This window comes from Bubalus kerabau, chromosome 17 (assembly GCF_029407905.1).
Source record: "Bubalus kerabau isolate K-KA32 ecotype Philippines breed swamp buffalo chromosome 17, PCC_UOA_SB_1v2, whole genome shotgun sequence".
Taxonomy (NCBI): Eukaryota; Metazoa; Chordata; class Mammalia; order Artiodactyla; family Bovidae; genus Bubalus; species Bubalus kerabau.
In genome coordinates, this window is record NC_073640.1 from 51,517,717 (window position 1) to 51,538,385 (window position 20,669).

The following is a 20,669-nucleotide window of genomic DNA, read 5'->3' on the forward strand; positions in this document are numbered from 1 at the left end:
TCTTCCGCCCACACGGGGTCCAAGGAGACCCATTGTGAAGGTAGTGGGGTCCAGTCTGGGCCCTGAGGTGTTGAGGATTCCCCGGCTTGCGGGTGCTTTAGATTGGGGAACCCCAGAGCTTATGGGGACACCAGTTTGTGGTATGGACACTGAGGTCGGGGCATGAGGAGTTGGCATGCCCTGACACCCTCCCTGTACCCCAGTCCTGGGGCTCCCCAACAGTGTGGAGGAGATGTGTCCTGACATCCCAGTGCTGGAGCGGCTCATGGCTGACATCGGGGGGCTGGCTGAGTCGGGCGCCCGCTACACGGAGATGCCGCACGTCATCGAGATCACGCTGCCCATGCTGTGCAGTTACCTGCCCCGCTGGTGGGAGCGCGGGCCGGAGGCACCCCCACCCGCCCTACCTGCCGGGGCCCCTCCACCCTGCACAGCCGTCACCTCCGACCACCTCAACTCGCTGCTGGGGAACATCCTGCGAATCATCGTCAACAACCTGGGCATTGACGAGGCCACCTGGATGAAGCGGCTGGCTGGTGGGTCTGGCAAGCGCGCGGGTCCAGAGAACTGGGGCCAGTGTCCTGGGACTCGGGTCCCTGGACCTCAGAGGGAGATCTCAGGGTCTGTGGTTTTCTGGGAATGGGGAGGAGTCAGATCTTGGTTTTCTCGGGATCACAAGGCCAGAGATCATTCCCAGGAGCCTGAATCTCAGGGTCATAGAGTCCGAGATGGATGCATGGATCCTGGGAATCTTCCAGGCTGGATTTGGAATTTCTGGAGCCTTGGAAAGGGTTAGGGGCTGAGTCAGAAGGCTGAGTTCCTTATACAAAGGGTCAGAGAACCAGGTCAAACATCAGGGTCCCTGATATGGACAGTTAGGGTTCTGGGTCCAAGGTCAAGAAATGAGTCTTTAAAAGGTTGGGATTCCTGGTTCGTAAGTTCCATGTCAGGGGTTGAGTTTTGGATCAGGGCCAAGCTAGAGATCAGAGCTGAGGTCAGAGGCCAGGGTCAGAGGCCAGAGAAGGTAAGAAGCCAGAGGTATTGGTCAGAAATCATGTGGTGAGCTCCATCTGGGTATAGACCAGGTCAGAGGTTAAAGAATGGAGTGAGATCTCATGGGCTAGGGTAGGGTATCAGGTTAGGATTCACTTGTTGGGGTCAGAGGTCAAGGACCTGTGTCAGGCTAGAGGGTCACAGTTTCAGGTCAAAGGTTATGGTGGGTGGGATGAAGATTCAGGTGCTATGTCAGAGGTCACAGTCTGAGGTCAGGCGTGGGATCGTAAGTCGATACTGGGGTCAGACATGAGGGTCAGGCTGGGATCAATGTTAGTTTGTAGGTCAGAGGTACAGGTTGGAAGTCAGGGACGGGAACAGAGGTCAGGGGTGGGGTCAGAGGTCATAGATGAGGTGCTGGAGTCAGCAGCCGGCCAGCAGCCCACGTGCCCGTCTGTTCCTGCAGTGTTTGCCCAGCCCATCGTGAGCCGGGCCCGGCCGGAGCTCCTGCACTCTCACTTCATCCCTACCATCGGGCGGCTGCGCAAGCGGGCAGGGAAGGTGGTGGCCGAGGAGGAGCAGCTGCGCCTGGAGGCCAAGGCGGAGGCCCAGGAGGGCGAGCTCCTGGTGCGGGATGAGTTCTCTGTGCTCTGCCGGGATCTGTACGCCCTTTACCCGCTGCTCATCCGCTACGTGGACAACAACAGGTCAGCATGTCCCCAGCTGTCCCCCACACCCCTCAGCCTGGCCTCTGGCTTCCCTGGACCCCTTCTGACCTCTGGCCTCTGACTTGCTATATACTTGCAATTCCCACTTCATCCCACCCTACCTCCTGACCCCCAGCCCCTGTTGCTTATGGACCAATAGAAGCCAGCGTGTGTTTGCTCCCCTTCTGCTCCTTTAAACCTCCTGAATCTGAGGCCCTGTGAGGGTTGCAGTGTTAACCAGAAGGAGCCGTATTTCCCTCCTTCATCACTGGTCTCCATCCAGACCTTGCCAGCCTAATATGCCCCAGAAACATGAGTCTTTGTAAAGGGCAAGCTCAGATATCAATCAGTTGCTAAAACATCTCCCTGAAATCAGAGGCACCATTTAAAGTATTATGAAGTCTTAGGTGCAGCCAGATCCAGGGCTTGAACAAGTTTCAACTCCAAGTTCTATCTTGGTTGGAAAAGATTTTAAGGTTGTACCTGGGCTTTGTAAGAAAGGGTTCACGGATTGATTAGCTATGTCTGTCCCGGGAGCAGAAGCACTCAGCAGTATGCATGCTATATATATCCTTGCTCATTCATCTTTGTGCACATGAATGGGTATTGCTGTAGGATAGATTCCTAGGAGTAGGAGTGCTGGGTCGAAAAGTTTGGACAAGTAAAGCGAGGTATATTCAACACAGTGAAAATACTAATGGCAATGAAATTGAACAGATTGTTGCAGCATGAATCTCACAAACATCAGGTTGAATGAAAGAAACCAGAAAATTTTAAATAGCGTACATATCATATCATCTTTTTATGTAACGTTCAAGAACAAAGATAATTCATGGTCTAGAAGCCAGGATAAGGATATCTTTCAAGAAGAGGATGGGGGCACAAGGTTACTTCTGGGGGCTGGAACTGTTCTTTTTTAAAAATTATTTATTTATTTATTTGGGTGTGCTGGTCATAGTTGTGGCATGCAGGATCTTTAGTTGTGGCATATGGGATCTAGTTCCCTGACCAGGGATTGAACCCAGGCCCTCTGCATTGGGAGCATGGAGTCTTAGCCACTGGACCACCAGGCAAGTCCCTAGAAATGTTCTATTTCTTGACTTGGGTGGTGGTTACCCAAATCAAATGTGTTCACTGGACACTTTATACATATGTTATACTTCAATAAAAAGGGTTAGAGACAGAAAAAAATTTTCAGTAATTGACATTTATAATTTTTAAATCATCTGAATGGCCAGATTACCCTAGAAAGCTCTCCCTCTCCCGTTTGAGTCTCTGGGTGCCCTCCCCTGAGGTGTCTCCCTGCTGCCCCCTTCCCTGGGGGTCCCTGCCCTCATCCCTCACCAGCCCCTTCCCCTGCCTGCCCAGGGCACACTGGCTGACTGAGCCCAACCCCAGCGCGGAGGAGCTGTTCAGGATGGTGGGCGAGATCTTCATCTACTGGTCTAAGTCCCACGTGAGTCCCCACCCACCCGCCCCTCCTCTCTGGATCCCGAGCAGCTGCTGCCCAAAGAAGCCCTCCCCCACCCTGTCTGATCCCCAACACCGCCTTCCCCACCAGAACTTTAAGCGCGAGGAGCAGAACTTTGTGGTCCAGAATGAGATCAACAACATGTCATTTCTGACGGCCGACAACAAGAGCAAAATGGCCAAGGTGGGTACTTTGCTCTGGGAGGAGGACTTAGCCGGGAGGGAAGGGGGGACAGCCTCGGGCTTTCTAGCTGACCCCTCCTCACCCCACCCACCCTCCTCGTCCTGGTCACGTTTCCTGAAGCCCTCACAGCAGCCCCTTCCCCATCCTCTGTCCTCCCCACCTCCCCCTTCTCTCAGCTCCATCCCCTCCCTCCTGTTTTTTTCCTTCCTCCCCCATTTCCCTCTTCTTTCTCCCTCTCCTCGCTCCTCCCTACCTGCTTTCTCCTCCCCATCACCCAGCACCTCATCTTACTCCGTCCTCCCCACCTCCCTCTTCCACCCCAATTTCCTCCTCTCACCTCTCCCACTTCTTTCCTCCTATTCCTTTATTCCACATCCCCACCTCCTTCCCTCTCCCCTTAGCCTTCCCCGAACTGCCCTCTAAAGGGCAAGGTCAAAAGGACAAACCCACCATCCTCAGCGAGATCTGGAATTCCCTGGCTGGGGGATACACGTCTGGGTGGGACAGAGGAGCTGGGGTAGGGCAGGCTTGGAGGGGCCCTGGGCTTCTCGGAGGGACTGGGGTAACATTTCTTGTCTCTGTCTGCACCCTGATGCAGCAGACGGGAGATGTACAGGTCAGCCCCACGTCTGGGACCTTCTGCATGGCTCTTGGCTAATACCCTCTACCCACCTGCCCCCAACCCCAGCCTCTGCTCTGCCTCCAGAAAACCCTTCCCCTGTTCCTGCCTCTCAGCCTTGGCTTTCGGCCCCACCCTCTTTCTCTTGCTCCACCCCTACTCCCACTAACTGTTCCCTTCCCGGCCCTCAACTTTTGGGTTTTTTTTCTTTTTTTTAACTTTTATTAAAAAAAAAAATAAAAACTCTCCTCTCAGCTTTCCCCAGAGCTTCAAAGCATCGTGGACTGAGGTTCCAGGGAATGGGAATGGGGGTGCAAAAGGCACGTGCATGGTTGGGTTTAAGGCCTGGACTTGGGAATTAGACCGACTCAGGTTAGAATCCTGATTCTTGGCAGTGTGATGTTGGTCAAGTGTCTTACCCTTTTGAGCCTTAGGCATCTGGTTGGTGGCCCCCGGCCCCAGAGCTCTGTAAGGACCCAGTGAGATGCCGCATGTGCTGGCACAGGGGTCACGCTCCGTATCAAGAGCTGGCGTGGATGTGGCTCTGGCTGAAGCTTGCCACCGGGGCTTTTCATTGGCATGACTGGGGTGGCCCTGGCCGTGGGTCTGCACCCGAGGCTCCAGAACATGGCTGTGGGACTCTGTGCCCCGTGTTTCTGCTTCCAGATCTTTCTGGACCTGTCTTCTCTCTTGTATCTTCTGTCTTCCTGTCTCCTTGTTCATCTTAGTCTCTCAGTCTCTCTCTCGATCTCTTTCTTCCCACTTCTCTTGTCTCTTGGGACTCTTCCCTGGTCTACATCTTCATTTCATTCTCGGGAACTCTGTCTGGGGCTCTGAGGTGGGGGTTGTAGGTGTGTTGTAGGGGCAGGAGGGGTGTCCTAGTGAAAGTTCTGAGGGGATTCTGGGAGAAGAATCCCGAGGTTGTGGAAGCCTGGAATTGGGGGAAATCTGGAAGGATTTGGGATAGAAGCTGAGAATTTGGGATAGAAGCTTTGATCTGTGAGACTCTGGGGTCAGGGCTCAGGGTCTGAAATGAAAGATCAGCAAGGTCTGGGGTGGAAACTGAGGTGGCTCTGGGATCGGGGAGGGTCTGCCTAACATTCAGGCGCGGGGCTTGAGTGTGGACAGTGGTGGCATGGTGGGGCTGGGGCAGAGGCCAGGCTGGGACTCAAGCTGGCACTGAGCCCCATGTTCCCACAGTCGGGTGGCTCAGACCAGGAGCGCACCAAGAAGAAGCGCCGGGGTGACCGGTACTCCGTGCAGACGTCGCTGATTGTGGCCACGCTCAAGAAGATGCTGCCCATCGGCCTGAACATGTGTGCCCCCACTGACCAGGAGCTCATCACACTGGCCAAGACCCGCTATGCCCTGGTGCCTGCTCAGCCCCTTTCTGGGAACTGCCAGGGTCCAACTCAGCACCCTACTGAGCCCCACTCAGCACCTCTACTAAACCCCCGCTATCCCCCAGGGGCCCTCCCTAGAACCCTCCTGAGTCCTCCAGGAACCTGAGGGCTCACTGGGCCCTCTAGAATGCCCTGAATCTTCCCACAGGATGCTGAGGGCCCCATTTGGGATGCTGTCAGAACTCTGGATCCTAAGGACCCTAACTGGGACCCCACTGGAACCCAGGAAGGCCACTAAGACCCCCCTAGGACCCAAAGACCACATCAAACCTTCAGGAACCCCACTGAACACCAACCCCACCTCTGCCAAACTTGCTAGAATCCTGAGGATCCCACCTGAGACACCTTAAGCCCCCGAGACTCCTACAAGTCCTCTGCCAGGACCTGCCCAAGTCCCTTGGGACCCACAGAGCCCCTCATGATCCTACTGGCCCTCCTCTGAACCTCTGGATTCCCACTGGGCTCTCCAGCTCACTCTCTCTTTTCCTCAGGGCCCTGTGGATCTCTCCCCTTGGAGTCTGTTAACACCCAACTGAGCCCCAAAGACTCTTAGGGGCCCAGTGAGCACCCTGTGACCCTAAGTAGCCCCCAGGTTCCTAATGACTTCTTCCCTGGGCTCAGAGAGAGACTGAGACCCCTTCTAAGCCCTCTGGGACCCCAAAGAGGCTCCTGGGGCCCCTTTTATCCATTATATGGGAACTCTTCCCCCAGATCATTTTCAGCCTCAGGGACCCAAGAAGTCCTCCTAGGATCCTGCCCCAAGACCCTTAGAACCTCCCCCAGGACCCTGCTAAGCACCCTGAGGATCTACTAATCCCCAGAACCCTGAAGACCACTGATTCTCCGCTGATATCACAAGCATTCCCTTTCCCAGAACCCTAAAGCCTCCTTCCCTCAGGACCTCAAGCTTTTCCTAGGACCTGTTGAGGCCTGCTGGATCTGTTGAAGCCTGCTGAAATCCCAAAGAGCCCTTCTGGGCCCTTCTGACCCCTTAACTTGGTTCTTGAGCACCCCCTCTCCTGGGATCCTAAAGAACCCCCACCCTGCTGATCCTTCCTTTAGACTCTGTGTGAACCCCGCCAGTGATAAGTGATTTGCCTGACCCCCTTGACCTCTGATGACCTTACTGCCTCTTATAATCCCCCTCACCTACCTCTGATTTTCAAAAACTCCCTGCCCATCTCCCACTTACTCCCAGCCCCACTCTGACCCTCTTCTGACCTCCTTTTCTGACCTTTGAGGATATCCTCATGTCAATCCCTACCTCCTCTCATACCCCAACGAGGCCCCTCTAATCCTGATTCTTCAAGGTGCCTTCAGTGGCCACTCGGACTCCTCTCTGACCATTCCTGACCTCTGGATCCTTTTCATTTCTCTTGAATCCTCTCTTGGATCTTGGGGTAGTGGGGCTAGAGGGGAGAGGGTTGTAGGATAAGGAGGATGCTGGGCCCTCCGGAGTGACCCAGCCTGGCTTGTCTCTTTAGAAAGACACAGATGAGGAGGTCCGGGAATATCTGCAAAACAACCTTCACCTTCAGGGAAAGGTACGCCTCTGCCTCCTCAATCTGCAACTGAAAGGGGCGCATCAGGATAATAGCAACAGCCACAGCCAGCTTTTGAGCCCTTATATCGGTGCCAGGCATCGAAAGAAGGACCTTAACTCGTACTCAATCCCTCAGTGAATCATCGTGGCATTGACTCGTGGGGCGGGGGCGGGGCCCTCCGAGAAGCCCTGCTGAGGGAGGAGGGAGCGGGCAAGGGAGAGGCCTCGCGCCGGACGATCTTCCTCCTCTCAGGTCGAAGGCTCCCCTTCTCTGCGCTGGCAGATGGCCCTGTACCGGGGCCTCCCGGGCCGCGAGGAGGACGCTGACGATCCGGAGAAAATCGTGCGCAGAGTCCAGGAAGTGTCCGCCGTGCTCTACCATCTGGAGCAGGTGTCTTACTGCTGAGTGGTCAAAACTTGGTCTCTGGGCGGGGCCTGGGGCGGGCTTGAGCCTGTGGGCGGGGCCTGCGGGTGAACTGCGGGCCTCTGGGCGGGGCAAGGGGCGGGCCTTAAATCTTTTGTAGGTGATGGGCCTTGAATTTTACAACGAGACTTAGAATGGAGGCTTTGATATGGGAGTCAGACCTGGCGCGCAATCTTGGACCTAGGGACAGCGCCGGTGCAGAACTTTGGGTCTGAGAGTTAGGCCTGGTGGAGACGCCTTGACTCTGTGGGCAAGACCTTGGGCGGGTCTTGAGATTGGGGCGGGGCCTAAGGGGGCGGTCTGAGTCTGTGGGCGGGGCCTATGAGGGAAATAATTGGTCTGCAAGCCGAGAACAGGTCAGAACTTTGACTCTATTGGAGGAGCCAGGGTGTTCCTTCGGCCCTGTGAATCGTCCTGAATTTGGACTGGGCACGGATGGGCTATTTTCACTCGGGGCTGGAAGTGGGAATCAGACCAGGGGCAGAACCTGGAGCCATGACACATAATCCCGCCATCAGATGGAGCACCCTTACAAGTCCAAGAAGGCCGTGTGGCACAAGCTCTTGTCGAAGCAGCGCCGGAGGGCAGTCGTCGCCTGTTTCCGCATGACGCCCCTGTACAACCTGCCCACGTAAGACACCCCGCTTCCAATGGAGGAAGGGAGCCTAAGCCGCCTTGGAGAATGGGTGGGTGAGGAGGCGATAGGATGGGGTGCGCACCCAGTGGGGTCTTGAGGAATAGTTAGCGGAGGCAGAATGGTTAAGGGAGGCGGTGCGAGGGACGTGCATGGGGAAATCTTGGTGACGCCTCAAATCTTCTGCGAAGGCACCGGGCCTGTAATATGTTTCTGGAGAGCTACAAGGCGGCGTGGATCCTGACGGAAGACCACAGTTTTGAGGACCGCATGATAGATGACCTTTCAGTGAGCTGGGGCCTGCCTGGGAGTGTGGGGGCAGATGGGTAGGGCTGGGGCCCACCTCCAGGGATCACCCTTCACACTGAGCCGTGTGGGAACAGGGGCCCCTGTCTTGGGCAGAAGCAGGGGAGGGTGCAGGATGTGGGAGAAGAGAATAAAAACAGTCTAGCAGGGCTTATCGGAGAAGGCAATGGCACCCCACTCCAGTACTCTTGCCTGGAAAATCCCATGGATGGAGGAGCCTGGTACGCTGCAGTCCATGGGGTCGCTAAGAGTCGGACACGACTGAGTGACTTCCCTTTCACTTCACTTTCATGCATTGGAGAAGGAAATGGCAACCCACTCCAGTGTTCTTGCCTGGAGAATCCCAGGGACAGGGGAGCCTGGTGGACTGCCGTCTATGGGGTCGCACAGAGTCGGACACGACTGAAGCGACTTAGCAGCAGCAGCAGCAGGGCTTTTATGGGAGACAGGTGGGGACTCTGGAAACCCCTACCCAAAGCCCCGCTCCTTCCTCCAGAAAGCTGGGGAGCAGGAGGAGGAGGAGGAAGAGGTGGAAGATAAGAAGCCAGACCCCCTGCACCAGCTGGTCCTGCACTTCAGCCGCACCGCCCTGACTGAAAAGAGGTGAGACCCTTCCTGGGTCCGCAAGAGGGACTCACTACCTCTTCCCACCCCAATCCTTGCTCCTCAAGAGAGAACCTCTGTGTCCTGGGAAGGGGGGACACCCACAGCTGATCCTTTAATGTCATTTAACTGGGACAGGCAGAGTCGCCTTGTACCACTGTGCAGACTGGGCACTTCACAGGGGCATCTCTTCTGAAGGGTTCACATCACAGGAAATATCAATTTAGGTTTATTCTAGAAGAAAATGTCTTGTTCACATAAAATCAGTATATTGCAGTATGTTATAGGGGCGAGGTCAGTATATTGCAATGCATTTCCAGCAGATGGCAGTGAGGAACAGGGCACTTCTAATTCAGACAAAAGCTTCACATGGGCCAATGGCAGTCTTGGGAATAAATAGCAGTAATAAGGGCGCTGCTGCTAATGGTAACAACAGGCAGTATTTATCAAATGCTTTTCATGTGTCAGGCATCATGTTAAACACTTGATGGTGAGATCCTCTCACTTCATCTTCACACTATGAGATAGATATTATTATCAACTTTGTGTGTATGGATGAGGAAATGAGGCACAGAGATTTGTTTTTCTCATGGAACACCAAGTCAGGGGATAGAGAGTCCTGGGCTGGGCAGGAGCATAGTGGCACTGACAGAGACCCATGCTCAATCAGGATTTCTGCCCTGCCATTCTACGCTGTTGCCTCATAGCTACAAAATGAATGCTGAACCTCCGGACATCGTGACTACATGTCAGACAGAAGGGAGAAAGGCTTTCCTCTAAGGAAAACCCAAATCCTTTTAGCCAAGGAACGCTCTCCATGGTGGGCTTAGGCACATGGCCCATTGGCTAGAATTCTGACATCAGGCCACCACCAGCTGTGAGGGAGACTGGAAAGCCGAGTGTTCTGTTTTCTATTCTCTGGGAAAGCAGTGACTCTGGAGTTAGACTCTTCAGGTTTGAATTCCAGTACAGACTTTGTGACATTGGCCAAGAAAATTATTTGTGCCTCAGTTTCCTCATCTGTATAATGGGACTAGTCATCGGGACCCTTGAACAATGCAGGGGTTAGGGGCACTGATGCTGAAGCTCCAGTACTCTGACCACTTGATGTGAAGAGCTGACTTATTGGAAAAGACCATGATATAGGAAAGATTGAAGACAAAAGGAGAAGGGGGCGGCAAAGGATGAGATGCCTAAATAACATCACTGACTCAATGGACATGAATTTGAGCAAACTCCAGGAGATAGTGAAGGACAGGGAAGCCTGGTGTGCTGCAGTCCATGGGGTCTCTTAAGAATCAGACACAACTTAGTGGCTGAACAACAACAAAGGGGACCTAACCCTTCACACATTTAAAAATTCATGTATAAGCTTATAATTGGCTCTCCATATCCATGGTTCTCCATCCATGGATTCAGCCAACAATGGATCATGTAGTACTCTAGTAGTCTTTATTGAGGGGAAAAGACCCCACATATAAGTGGACTCACGCAGTTCAAACCTGTACTGTTTAAGGGTCAACTCTATATCTACCTAGTTGGATTACTATGAGAATTAATGTTATTATGTACCAACACTTAGACTAGAGACCAATCGAGAGTAAACTCAATGGGTGTTGGCCATTACTTCTGCTATCATTAGTATTATTATAGAGGAGACGCAAGGCAGTGGTTGATCATAGTTGTCAGGTGAGCTAACCAGTTGTCAGGTGGCAAGATAGCCCCAGAAGCTCTAGGGTTCCATCACACCATCACAACAATCCCAGTGGAAAAGGAGCACTTCTATCAATAGCTTCAGCAAAACTCCCAGAATGAATTCCACTGGACCAGTGTGGATCACATGACCATCTCTTACTTATTATTGTAGTCAAGCAGATAGAAGGTAGCAATTGGCTCAGCCTTGATCACATGCCCAGTCTGGCAATGGAGAGCCTACCCCATCGGCACCACACAGCCTGAGCATGGGGAGGACTGACTTCCCATAGGAAATCTGGAGGCGCTTATAAGATGGAGTTCCTCCATACTGGGCCCTAACTGTCTCCCCACTTACTTTCTCAGCAAACTGGATGAAGATTACTTGTATATAGCGTATGCTGATATCATGGCTAAGGTGAGGCCCTGCCCCCATCTAGGTTCCCTGCCCTGCCCACGGCCGCCCAGCTGCAATGCCTGTCCACTGAAAGGGCTGGGACTGGACTGGGGTATCTTTTCTGTTCACCATCATCTCTAACTGATGCCCCATCCCCAGAGCTGCCACCTGGAGGAGGGAGGGGAGAATGGTGAAGCTGAAGAAGAGGAGGTTGAGGTTTCCTTCGAGGTAGGTGGAATCAAGTAGTCCCGGAAGAAAGGGGTGGGGGACCCTGACTCCATCATCCCCCATTCATTCAGCGTGTGTTCACAGAGCAATGCTGTGGGCCCAGCCCTGGGCTGGGTGATGTTGGGTACATATCTGTGACCAAGCCAGTCCACTGGGGAGACAGCTACATCAGGCAGACAATAACAGCATTGAGTATCCATGGTGGTGATGAAGGGAGCTAGGCAAAATGGTCCTGGCAGGAAGAAGGAGGCCCAAGCAGTGGGGTCAGAGTGGGGGAAGCCAGGGAAGTTCAGGGGGTCATGGGGACCCTGGTGAGACACCTGATCCAGCCTGGGGGGACGGGCTTCAGGGAGGGCTTCTCAGGAAAGGATGTCCGCAGAAAAGGATAAAAGAAATGTGCCAGTTGAAGAAAAAGAGGAAAGTGTTCCAGGTAGGGGCACAGCATAAGCAAAGGCCAGACAGTGAGAAAGTAGTAAGTGCAATGAGCCCAACCTTTCATTCATTAAGGTGATCAGCAAGCATTTCCCCGAGTTTCTCAACCTTTTTTGTGTCAGGGTCCCCTTTGGCATCTGGCAATTCTTTTCTTAGGATCATGTATTTATGTTTAGAAAATATTTGTTTGGCTGCATTGTGTGTTAGTTGTGGCTCGAGGGATCTTCATTGGGTCATGTGGGGTCTTTCATTGCGACACATGGACTCTCTAGTTGTGGCTCAGTAGCTGAAGCACTTGGGCCCCAGAGCACATGGTCCTCAGTAGTTGCGACACCCAGGCTCTCTAGTTGTTGCTCAGGCTCAGTTGTGGGCTGTGTGTTTAGTTGCTCCACAGTATGTGGGATCTTAGTTCCCTGATCAGGGACTGAACCCATGTCCCCTGCATTGCTAGGAGGATTCTTAACCACTGGACCACCAGCAAAGTCCCTCAGAATAATGTATCTAAATGTACAAAATGAACTCATAGCAGAAGAAATAGGCGTATTAAAATAGTTACTAAAATATTATTTTAAAAATTTGTGATGCAGTAATGTCTGTATCTCTTTATTAATCTACCAAATAACAAGAACTAACAGTGGATCCAGTAGCTACTGTAATTGATAAGTGGTGATGAACATAAGTGACATTTCAAGAGGTCTTCAAAAATAATGTGGTATGCAAACATCTGTGATTCTGATGGGTGACATAACCACAGATTCTGCTAACATTGCCATGATTTATGACCTCATCTGTAATGGAAGGAAATGCTACATTTCAGCCAGAGGCGGGGAAACATAAACATAGACCTTCCCCCCGCCATCTGTGTTCACAGATCCCTGGGATTTTATCCATTGACTCCTTGAAGGTGTGTGGGGCCACATTATGACCACTCCAGGCCCAGCCATATGCTCAGTGCAGGAGACAAATCACAGATCTAAATCCCAGGGGACAGAGGAGCTTACAATTGAAGGAGTGAGCCAGGGGATGTGGCTGGATCGGGAAGAGCAAGGGTGAGGGCAAGGCCGTGAGGGGGAAAGGCTGGGCTGGTGGGCCTGGATTCACTCAGCAATGTGGGCCGGACTCTACTGCAGGAAAAAGAGATGGAGAAGCAGCGTCTCCTGTACCAGCAGGCGCGGCTACACACCCGGGGGGCCGCGGAGATGGTGCTGCAGATGATCAGCGCCTGCAAAGGTGCCCTCCGTGTGCATTTGGCTCCCCCCGAGTACACCCGTCCTGTCCCAGCCCACCCAGCCCCTCTGGACCCAGCAGGCACACCCTCCCACCCCTCCTGCATGTGGTTTGCCCTCTTGCCTTGCAATTTCCCACTAATTCCTTCAATCCTGATCACCCCTGCCCACACCCTTGCACACTCCTCTAATCAACCTTGCACACACACCCTTGCACACTCCTCTGCCCAGTTCTCTGACATTCCCCCCGGGGTGGCTGTTTTCTGGTGGGCGGAGAACACTGATTCCAAATTGAGCAGACCACTGTTTGCCCCCTGCCGTGCCCCCCTGCAACCCGTTCCCCCCAGGAGAGACAGGCGCCATGGTGTCCTCCACCCTGAAGCTGGGCATCTCCATCCTAAATGGAGGCAATGCTGATGTGCAGCAGGTAACGAGTGAAGGGACTTGGGAGGAGGGCTAAGAGGGCTGGGAGGTTCCTGTGTGACTCCCAGGTCCCCCACTCCTCCCACCCTTCTGCAGAAAATGCTGGATTACCTGAAGGACAAGAAGGAAGTTGGCTTCTTCCAGAGTATCCAGGCACTGATGCAAACCTGCAGGTGGGCTCTAGTGCACATATTATTTTAAAAAATAATGTTATCTATTTATCTTTGGCTGTGTTGGGTCTTTGTTGTTGCACAAGCGTTTCTCTAGTTGTGACAAGCAGGGGCTACTCTGTAGTGGTGATGCGTGGGTGTCTTACTGTGGTGGCTTCTCTTGTTGCAGAGCACAGGGCTGTAGGGCTTGTGGGCTCCAGTAGTTGGAGCACATGGGCTCAGTAGTTGTGGCATACAGACTTAGTTGCCCCAAGGCATGTGGGACCTTCTGGATCAGGGATCCAAGCCGTGTCTCCTGCACTGGCAGGCAGATTATTAACCACTGGATCACCCCAATGAGCCACCAGGGAAGCCCCCTAGTGCACATCTTTCATTAAGCTGAGTCCCCAGTCCTGGTACCACCTCCAGTTCTAGTTCTGTTCTCTTGGTTCCAGGAACAGAGACCCACTCAGGCCAGCACAGATAACAGGGAGTTTACTGTAAGGAGTCACATGGAACAATAAAGGAGGCAAAATGCCGCAGACTTTAAGAGAGTTAGGTTAAGGGTCCAGATAGCTGGAAGGTAGTTGAGACTTCAGGGGCACTCAGGCAGCAGGGACTTGGGGCTCTTTCTGATGACCCCCGTTCCTGTGGCCCCACTGCTGTCTGCTTTCGCTCTCCTCTTGTGGTTGACTGCCTTTCACTGCCTCTCTGAAGCTTTTGCTAATTGATGGTTTCTGTTTCCTTCTGATTTCAGCTTTTATGTATTTCATCCTTGCCCCACCTTACCCCACAGCTGCTACTGCATAGCTTCTATCAACTCTTAGTTTCTGCTTCCTCTCGATTTCAGCTTACACTCTCTGCCACCTCCCCCCATCATGGGGAGGGCTGCCAGGCTCTGGAATAGAGGAGGGCAGGGGCCTCAGCGCATCTTCACCGTCTTTCCTTTCTTTCCCTCAGTGTCCTGGATCTCAATGCCTTCGAGAGACAGAACAAGGCAGAGGGGCTGGGCATGGTGAATGAGGATGGAACTGGTGAGGCCCTTTTGGGCTTCCCTCTCCCTCGGGCATCCCCTTCCTTCAGGTTTTTCTACTCCCTCCCCCAACATTGCCCAGAGCTCCCTTCCCCCCAAACACCCTCCCTCCCCAAGAGCATCCTCAGGTTCCCCCTCCTGCAGTGGTCCCAGTCCTGCCCCGCTCCCATTCCTCCAGAGTCTCCCTCCCCCTGGTCCCACCCCTAGGTGTCCTTCTGTGTTCTCACCTGTCGCCACATGGATCCCACCCTCCACATGCCCCAAATCTCCAGCCCGGGTTGCTGTTCTCTCATTAATGTCCCTAATCCGAGTTAATTGAGTCTCCTTTTTGCTGTGTTGTGACGTGTCTAACCTTTCTGCCCTGATCCTTGCCTCCTGCCTCTCCATCTCTACCTGTCCATCTCTCTTTCTCTTCCCTCTTCTTTCTTCCATTCTGCTTTCACCCTCTTCTTGTTCTCTTCTTTGCTTTCTTGCTCCTTCTTGCTCTTTCTCTCTATGGGTTGTTTCTCTCTCTATGTCTTCAATCCTGACCATATCACTGTGTGTTTTTTTTTTTTCCTGTCTCTCTGTCTCCTTCTGTCTTTCTTTTTCCTTCTTTTTCTTCTGCTTCTTCCTCCCATCCTGTTGGCTGCCTCAGTCATCAATCGCCAGAACGGTAATTCCCGGAGCCCATTCCTTGCTATGCTGCTGCCACCCCTCCCTTCTAACCCCCAACCGCCCCCCTCCACCTGGTGGCTGAGGATCTGGGACATCCAGGGGAGGGAGGTACCATGCCGGCGGAAAATCTTGAGATAAGGGCTCCAGAGACCAAGAGTCGGGTCCCAGATTAGCCACTGACAACACATGGAACTATGAATAAATCGCTTACTTTATGTAAGCTTGTTTCCCCACGTGTAAAATAGAAGCAAGAGAAGATGGCAAAGATCCTTTTCCAGCTGGATGTTGTTGGACTTCCAGACCCAGATTCGCAGTCCCGAGGTGGGGTGAACCCCACTCCCACATACCCGGCTCTCTGCACCTGCGACCCCAGATTGATCGAGTCTGCTGTTCCCATCCACCAACCGGATTGGTTGCCCCCAAGCATCCACTCTGATTGGTGTGCGTGCCTCCTCTGCACCTGCTCTGGTTGGCCTGAACACTCACTATCTAGCTTTCCCCTCGCTCGTCCCTCCCCTATAGTCTACAGTGATTGGCTCCTTTCAGATGCCCATTCTGATTGGTCCGTGTTTACACTCCTCCCCCTCTGCTTTTCCTGGATTGGCTGCTTTTAAGACATCTGAGCCAACTGGCTTTCGACTGCATCTCCTGCTCATTTCTCTCCTGCACAGACCCTTTGCGTGCAAGTGACTACAACCCCCATAATCCATTAACCACACCCCCCACCCCGGAGTCCTGGAGGGGGTCTGAGGGAGGTATCAGCAGCCCAAACCTCTTCTAGGTCGACAGACACTCTTGGATGTCACCCAAGTGGTGACATCAAGGAGACACTGATACTGTAGAAAGACGCTTGAGGCCGCAGCTTCATGACTCAGGGCCCCTCAGTCTCCTTCTGCTGATGTCCTGGACTCTGAGGTTGGGACCTCTGGTGTCATGGATTCCCATGGCCCTCATAGTGTCTTTAAAATGGTGGCTGCTGCTCCCTGCACACCTGCTCTTTGTGCACGTGTGTGCAGTATGCATGGGCCGTGTGCACACTTTCTGGTGTCCTCGCTCATCTGACGTCTTCTGGACCATGCCTTACCCCCGCTTCCACCCAGGAGAGAAGGTCATGGCAGATGATGAATTCACCCAGGACCTGTTCCGATTCCTGCAGTTGCTCTGCGAGGGTCACAATAATGGTGAGGAGGAAAGGAGGGTGAGATGGAGAGGCGGCCAAGGTCTGGGGTGGGTCTGGAAGGGTTGCCTGAGTTAACCTCCAGTCCCATTCTCCCCTGATCAGTGACGACCTCACCACCCTTCCAGGCCCCACTGTCCTCGACCCCACAGTCCTTCATTCTTTACTTTCAACCAATGTCAAGCCCTGTCTGCCCACCTGCCTAAATCTCTCTTGAATTTCAGGAATCCAGCCACTTTGTTTCACTTTCACCTCCTCTAACCAGTCCAGTTCCCCCCAAAGCAATCTGCCAAAACCCAATTTGGCCAAAAATCAATTTTCACACATGAGCAGTTTGCCACATGCCATTTTCCCACAGGCATTTTGCAGCAGCTGCCAAAGTTCAGTAAATGCGGTGGATTTCCTTTAACTCTGGATCTGCAGAGGGAAAAATTGCCTGGCATTTCTAAATGAATCTCTTAGAACCACCTATTAATTTTGCTTATAAAATACTTTGCCAGGAGGAAGTCTCGCATTCTCTTGCCTAACTTAAACAAGTTTGAGTTTTCACAACTTGTGTTCTGGTTCAGACAATATAACCAGATGAAGGATGACACAGCAAGTTAATGAAATACATCACTGGTGAGAAAATGACACCTCACGTGGCACACAGTGTACAATGTTAAAGGAACAGTTTGAAGTTCTGAACAGCAAACATCCCACCCAATGCAGTTTCCTATGACAAACATGTACAGTCTCGAAGTTGTGGTTATAACACTTAGCAGGTGATAAGAAACCACAGACTGCCCAGAAATTAACTTCATGACAAGAATGGGAGTGATTCTAAACCTAACTTCCATAGAACCTGCACCTCACTTGGCTAGTATTCTTTAAGGTAACTGGTAAACATCTTTAATTTTTACTCTTTTCTTTTCAACAAAGGATAAAGCATGAGCCATTGTTTCCACAGCTAGTTTTCCTTCAAGTTCTGTTACATACCTTAGTGCCAGGTGACTAAGGTTTTCTTTCTTTAACGAAGGTGGAATCAGTCTTTGGGATTTAAAATGAATTTTCATCCCAGGGTCTGTGACTTTTGGAAATAAGAATGTTCTTTCGGTGAAATTTCTTTCTCCCACCAAATCTGCCATCCAGCCTTCTGCCCAAATTTGTGGATTCGTAAACCAGTCTAGTCAAATAAATGTTTGAAATATCTTTCAAATCTTAGAGGCTTTGCATGTCTTGAGTGTTCCGTGTCATTCAGAGCAGACAAAGCCAGGGAGTTGTAGGTAACCATTTAGGCTTATGGTCTGATTTAAATGAACACAGAAAAAGGAATTAGAAAACAAGGTTGGTGGGAAAACCTATCAATTTGCTTATAAAATCTTGAATGTCTGACTATTACTTTTTGTCTATCACATGAAACCAGGCAAAAGGACATTCAGACTGAAATAGTGATTGTGAAGTGTTTAGAGGGAAGTCAGATAGAAGTAAAACTTCAGGAGAAAAAAATTCCAAGGGGCTGTTGAAGCCATCCTGGGCAACACACTGCTATAACATCAAAAGGATTTAACTGAAGTTCTGTTCATTGCCTTGATAATCTGATGAATTGGTCATTTGGCAAATGGGTCTATAGAAGTTGTTCTCAGACTCAAGTGTGCCTAGGAATCACCTGGAGGCCCTGTTAAAATAGACTTTTGGACCCCATCCCAAGTTTTTTGATTTAGTAGTTCTGGGATGGAGCCCAGGAATTTGCATTTCTGACAGGTTTCTGGGAGATGCCGACTCTGCTAGTCTGGACTGGTGCTTTGAGAATCACTGCTCCAAAGTGAAACTCTTAACCTCAGCACTCTCTTTAAGGCCCCTTAAGAACCGCTGTTGTTGGGACTTCCCTGGTGATTCAGTGGTTAAGACTCTGTGCTTCAATGCAGGGGTTGCAGGTTTCAGCCCTGGTCTGGGAACTAAGAGTCCACAAGCTGTTGTTTATTGAGCACTTACATACCTGTTATAAATTTAGAACAGATCAGTGTTCTAAATTCATTATATATACTAACACGTTAAAATCTCAGGACAGCTCGATAAAGTAGGTCTATTGCGACTACCGTGTTACATATGGGAAAACCAAGACAGTCTGCTGCACAGAGAGGTCACACAGTGTGGAATTTGAGCAGCCAACTCCTACTCATCTTTCAGGTCATAGCTCAGAGGTCCTCTCCTCCACGAAGCCCTCCCTGACCACCCAATCTGGGTCAGGCAGCTCTTCTGGGTTTGTCCAACCCCCTGACCTTCCTCCATCACAACCGTGATCATCATAATTATTATTCCAGAATTTCTCAACCACACACTAAATAGGGGAGAATGGTTTAATAAGCACCCAAGTAGCCATCACTCAGCTCAAATTATAAGCTTTCTGCCATAGAACGTTTTTCAAATAGTGGGAACCGACTCACTAGATGGTCGTGAATCAAGTTTATCGCCGAGATTCTCATTTCTAATTGCACATTGGTATGCCTGGGGAGCTTTGCAAGACGCTAACGCCCAGTTTTCACCCCAGATAGTCTAATTTAATTGGTCTGGGATGAGGTATGAGCATTGGGAATTTTAAAATTCTCCAGGTGTCTCTAATGTGCAATCAAGGTTGGGAGGTTACGAATATACATTTAGTGCATTGAGATCAGAATTCTTTCTAGTTAATTAACTCAACTAGTACAGGACACAAAATAGCAGAACGCATGGCACATACTGGGGTTCCCAGGTGGTGCTAGTGGTAAAGAACCCGTTTGCAATGCGGGAAACAGGAAGACTTGAGTTTGATTCCTGGGTTGGGAAGATCCCCTGGGGGAGGGCATGGCAACCCACTCCACTATTCTTGCCTGGAGAATCCCATGGACAGAGGAGCCTGGCGGGCTACAGTCCATGGGGTCGCAGAGTCAGACATGACTGAAGTGACAGCATGCGTGCACACACGGCACATAGTAGGGGTGTGTGAAGCTACTGGCTCGGTACATGTGTATGTAATGTCAGATTAGACACCCCTCCTGGGCCTCAGTATCAACATGTACTGTATTTCCTGCCGTGGGTTGCAGTTAGAAAACATTGAAAAGTTACTACATGACAATAGAAACTTCACAAGGGCAGAGACTTTGTTTTCTTTTACTCCTGTATCCCCAGGGCCTTGAACAGTGCCTGCATATGTGCTCAGTCACTCCTGTCATGCCCAACTCTTTGCAACCCTATGGACTGTAACCTGCCAGGCTCCTCTGGCAGTCCATGGGATTCTTCAGGCAAGAATGCTGGAGTAGGTTGCCCTGCCCTCCTCCAGGGGATCTTCCCAACCCAGGGATTGAACTCGAGTCTCCTGGGTTTCCTGCATTACAAGCAGATTCTCTACCACTAGCGCCACCTGGGAAGCCCTGAACAGTGCCTGGCACAGAGTAAATGCTCAGTAAATTTATAGTACTAAAGTATAAGTGACCAATCTTCATCTATCATTAGCATATAGCATGTGCTCAATAAATATATATTGACTAAATGAACAAGTAAGTGACAGATGCTTATCTCCTCTGGTTCTCAGTAGGTGTGCAATGAATTTTTTTTTGAGAAATGAATGAATAAATAACCAATCTTCCATCTCTCCAGCACATAGTAGGCATTCAGTAAAAAAAAAACTTGCAAATGGCTAAAGGTTGAATCTCCATTTCCCCGTGCTGTATTATAGATGCTCAGTAAATATTTTGGGGGGAAAATGAATAAATGATTGACCTTCCACTACATCTGGCACACAGTAGGCCCGCAATAAATATTTATTACACAAAATGGATAAATGATCCTCCATCTTCCTCTAACACATAGTAGGTACTGATAAAGAGTTATTAGAAATGATTATATGTTTTCTGACATACAATAGGCACTCCATAAATATTTATTGCATAAATGAATAAAGGACCCACTGTCCATCTCCTCTAGCACGTGTCCATCTCCTGGAGCTCAATGAATGAATAACTTTTCATCTCCCTAGATTTCCAAAATTACCTACGGACACAGACAGGGAATACAACCACTATTAACATCATCATCTGTACTGTGGACTACCTCCTGCGGCTGCAGGTGAGGCTGTGAGGCCGTCCAGGTGTGACCTGGGCCGGGGACTGTTGGGCCATAGCTGGCCCCAGCAGCCGCTCACACTGCGTCTATCCGCCAGGAGTCCATCAGCGACTTCTACTGGTACTACTCCGGCAAGGATGTCATTGAGGAGCAAGGCAAGAGGAACTTTTCCAAGGCAATGTCGGTGGCTAAACAGGTGTTTAACAGCCTCACCGAGTACATCCAGGTAGGGTTCGCTCTCTGGGGGCAGGCGGGGCAGTCTCGCATTCCTCGCCCTACCTGGTGCTCA

The 20,669-nt window shown here is 51.3% G+C and overlaps 1 protein-coding gene across 5 annotated transcripts in view; it reads left to right on the plus strand.

Moving 5' to 3' along the window:
* RYR1 (ryanodine receptor 1) overlaps positions 1-20,669 on the plus strand; it is a 127,992-nt gene that overhangs the window by 69,786 nt on the left and 37,537 nt on the right. Inside the window, exons 66-86 of one of the 5 annotated variants that reach the window (XM_055554322.1) lie at positions 204-536; positions 1,460-1,700; positions 3,069-3,156; positions 3,262-3,354; positions 3,953-3,970; positions 5,174-5,344; positions 6,861-6,920; positions 7,173-7,310; positions 7,862-7,974; positions 8,169-8,265; positions 8,780-8,886; positions 10,945-10,996; positions 11,135-11,203; positions 12,766-12,865; positions 13,209-13,288; positions 13,381-13,457; positions 14,394-14,467; positions 15,104-15,121; positions 16,224-16,304; positions 20,295-20,383; positions 20,478-20,606. In XM_055554322.1, the coding sequence (XP_055410297.1) occupies positions 204-536; positions 1,460-1,700; positions 3,069-3,156; positions 3,262-3,354; positions 3,953-3,970; positions 5,174-5,344; positions 6,861-6,920; positions 7,173-7,310; positions 7,862-7,974; positions 8,169-8,265; positions 8,780-8,886; positions 10,945-10,996; positions 11,135-11,203; positions 12,766-12,865; positions 13,209-13,288; positions 13,381-13,457; positions 14,394-14,467; positions 15,104-15,121; positions 16,224-16,304; positions 20,295-20,383; positions 20,478-20,606 (2,228 nt within the window). The remainder of the gene's footprint in view (positions 1-203; positions 537-1,459; positions 1,701-3,068; positions 3,157-3,261; positions 3,355-3,952; positions 3,971-5,173; positions 5,345-6,860; positions 6,921-7,172; positions 7,311-7,861; positions 7,975-8,168; positions 8,266-8,779; positions 8,887-10,944; positions 10,997-11,134; positions 11,204-12,765; positions 12,866-13,208; positions 13,289-13,380; positions 13,458-14,393; positions 14,468-15,103; positions 15,122-16,223; positions 16,305-20,294; positions 20,384-20,477; positions 20,607-20,669) is intronic. The other 4 variants (XM_055554323.1, XM_055554325.1, XM_055554324.1 and 1 more) reach the window with 4 other exon arrangements.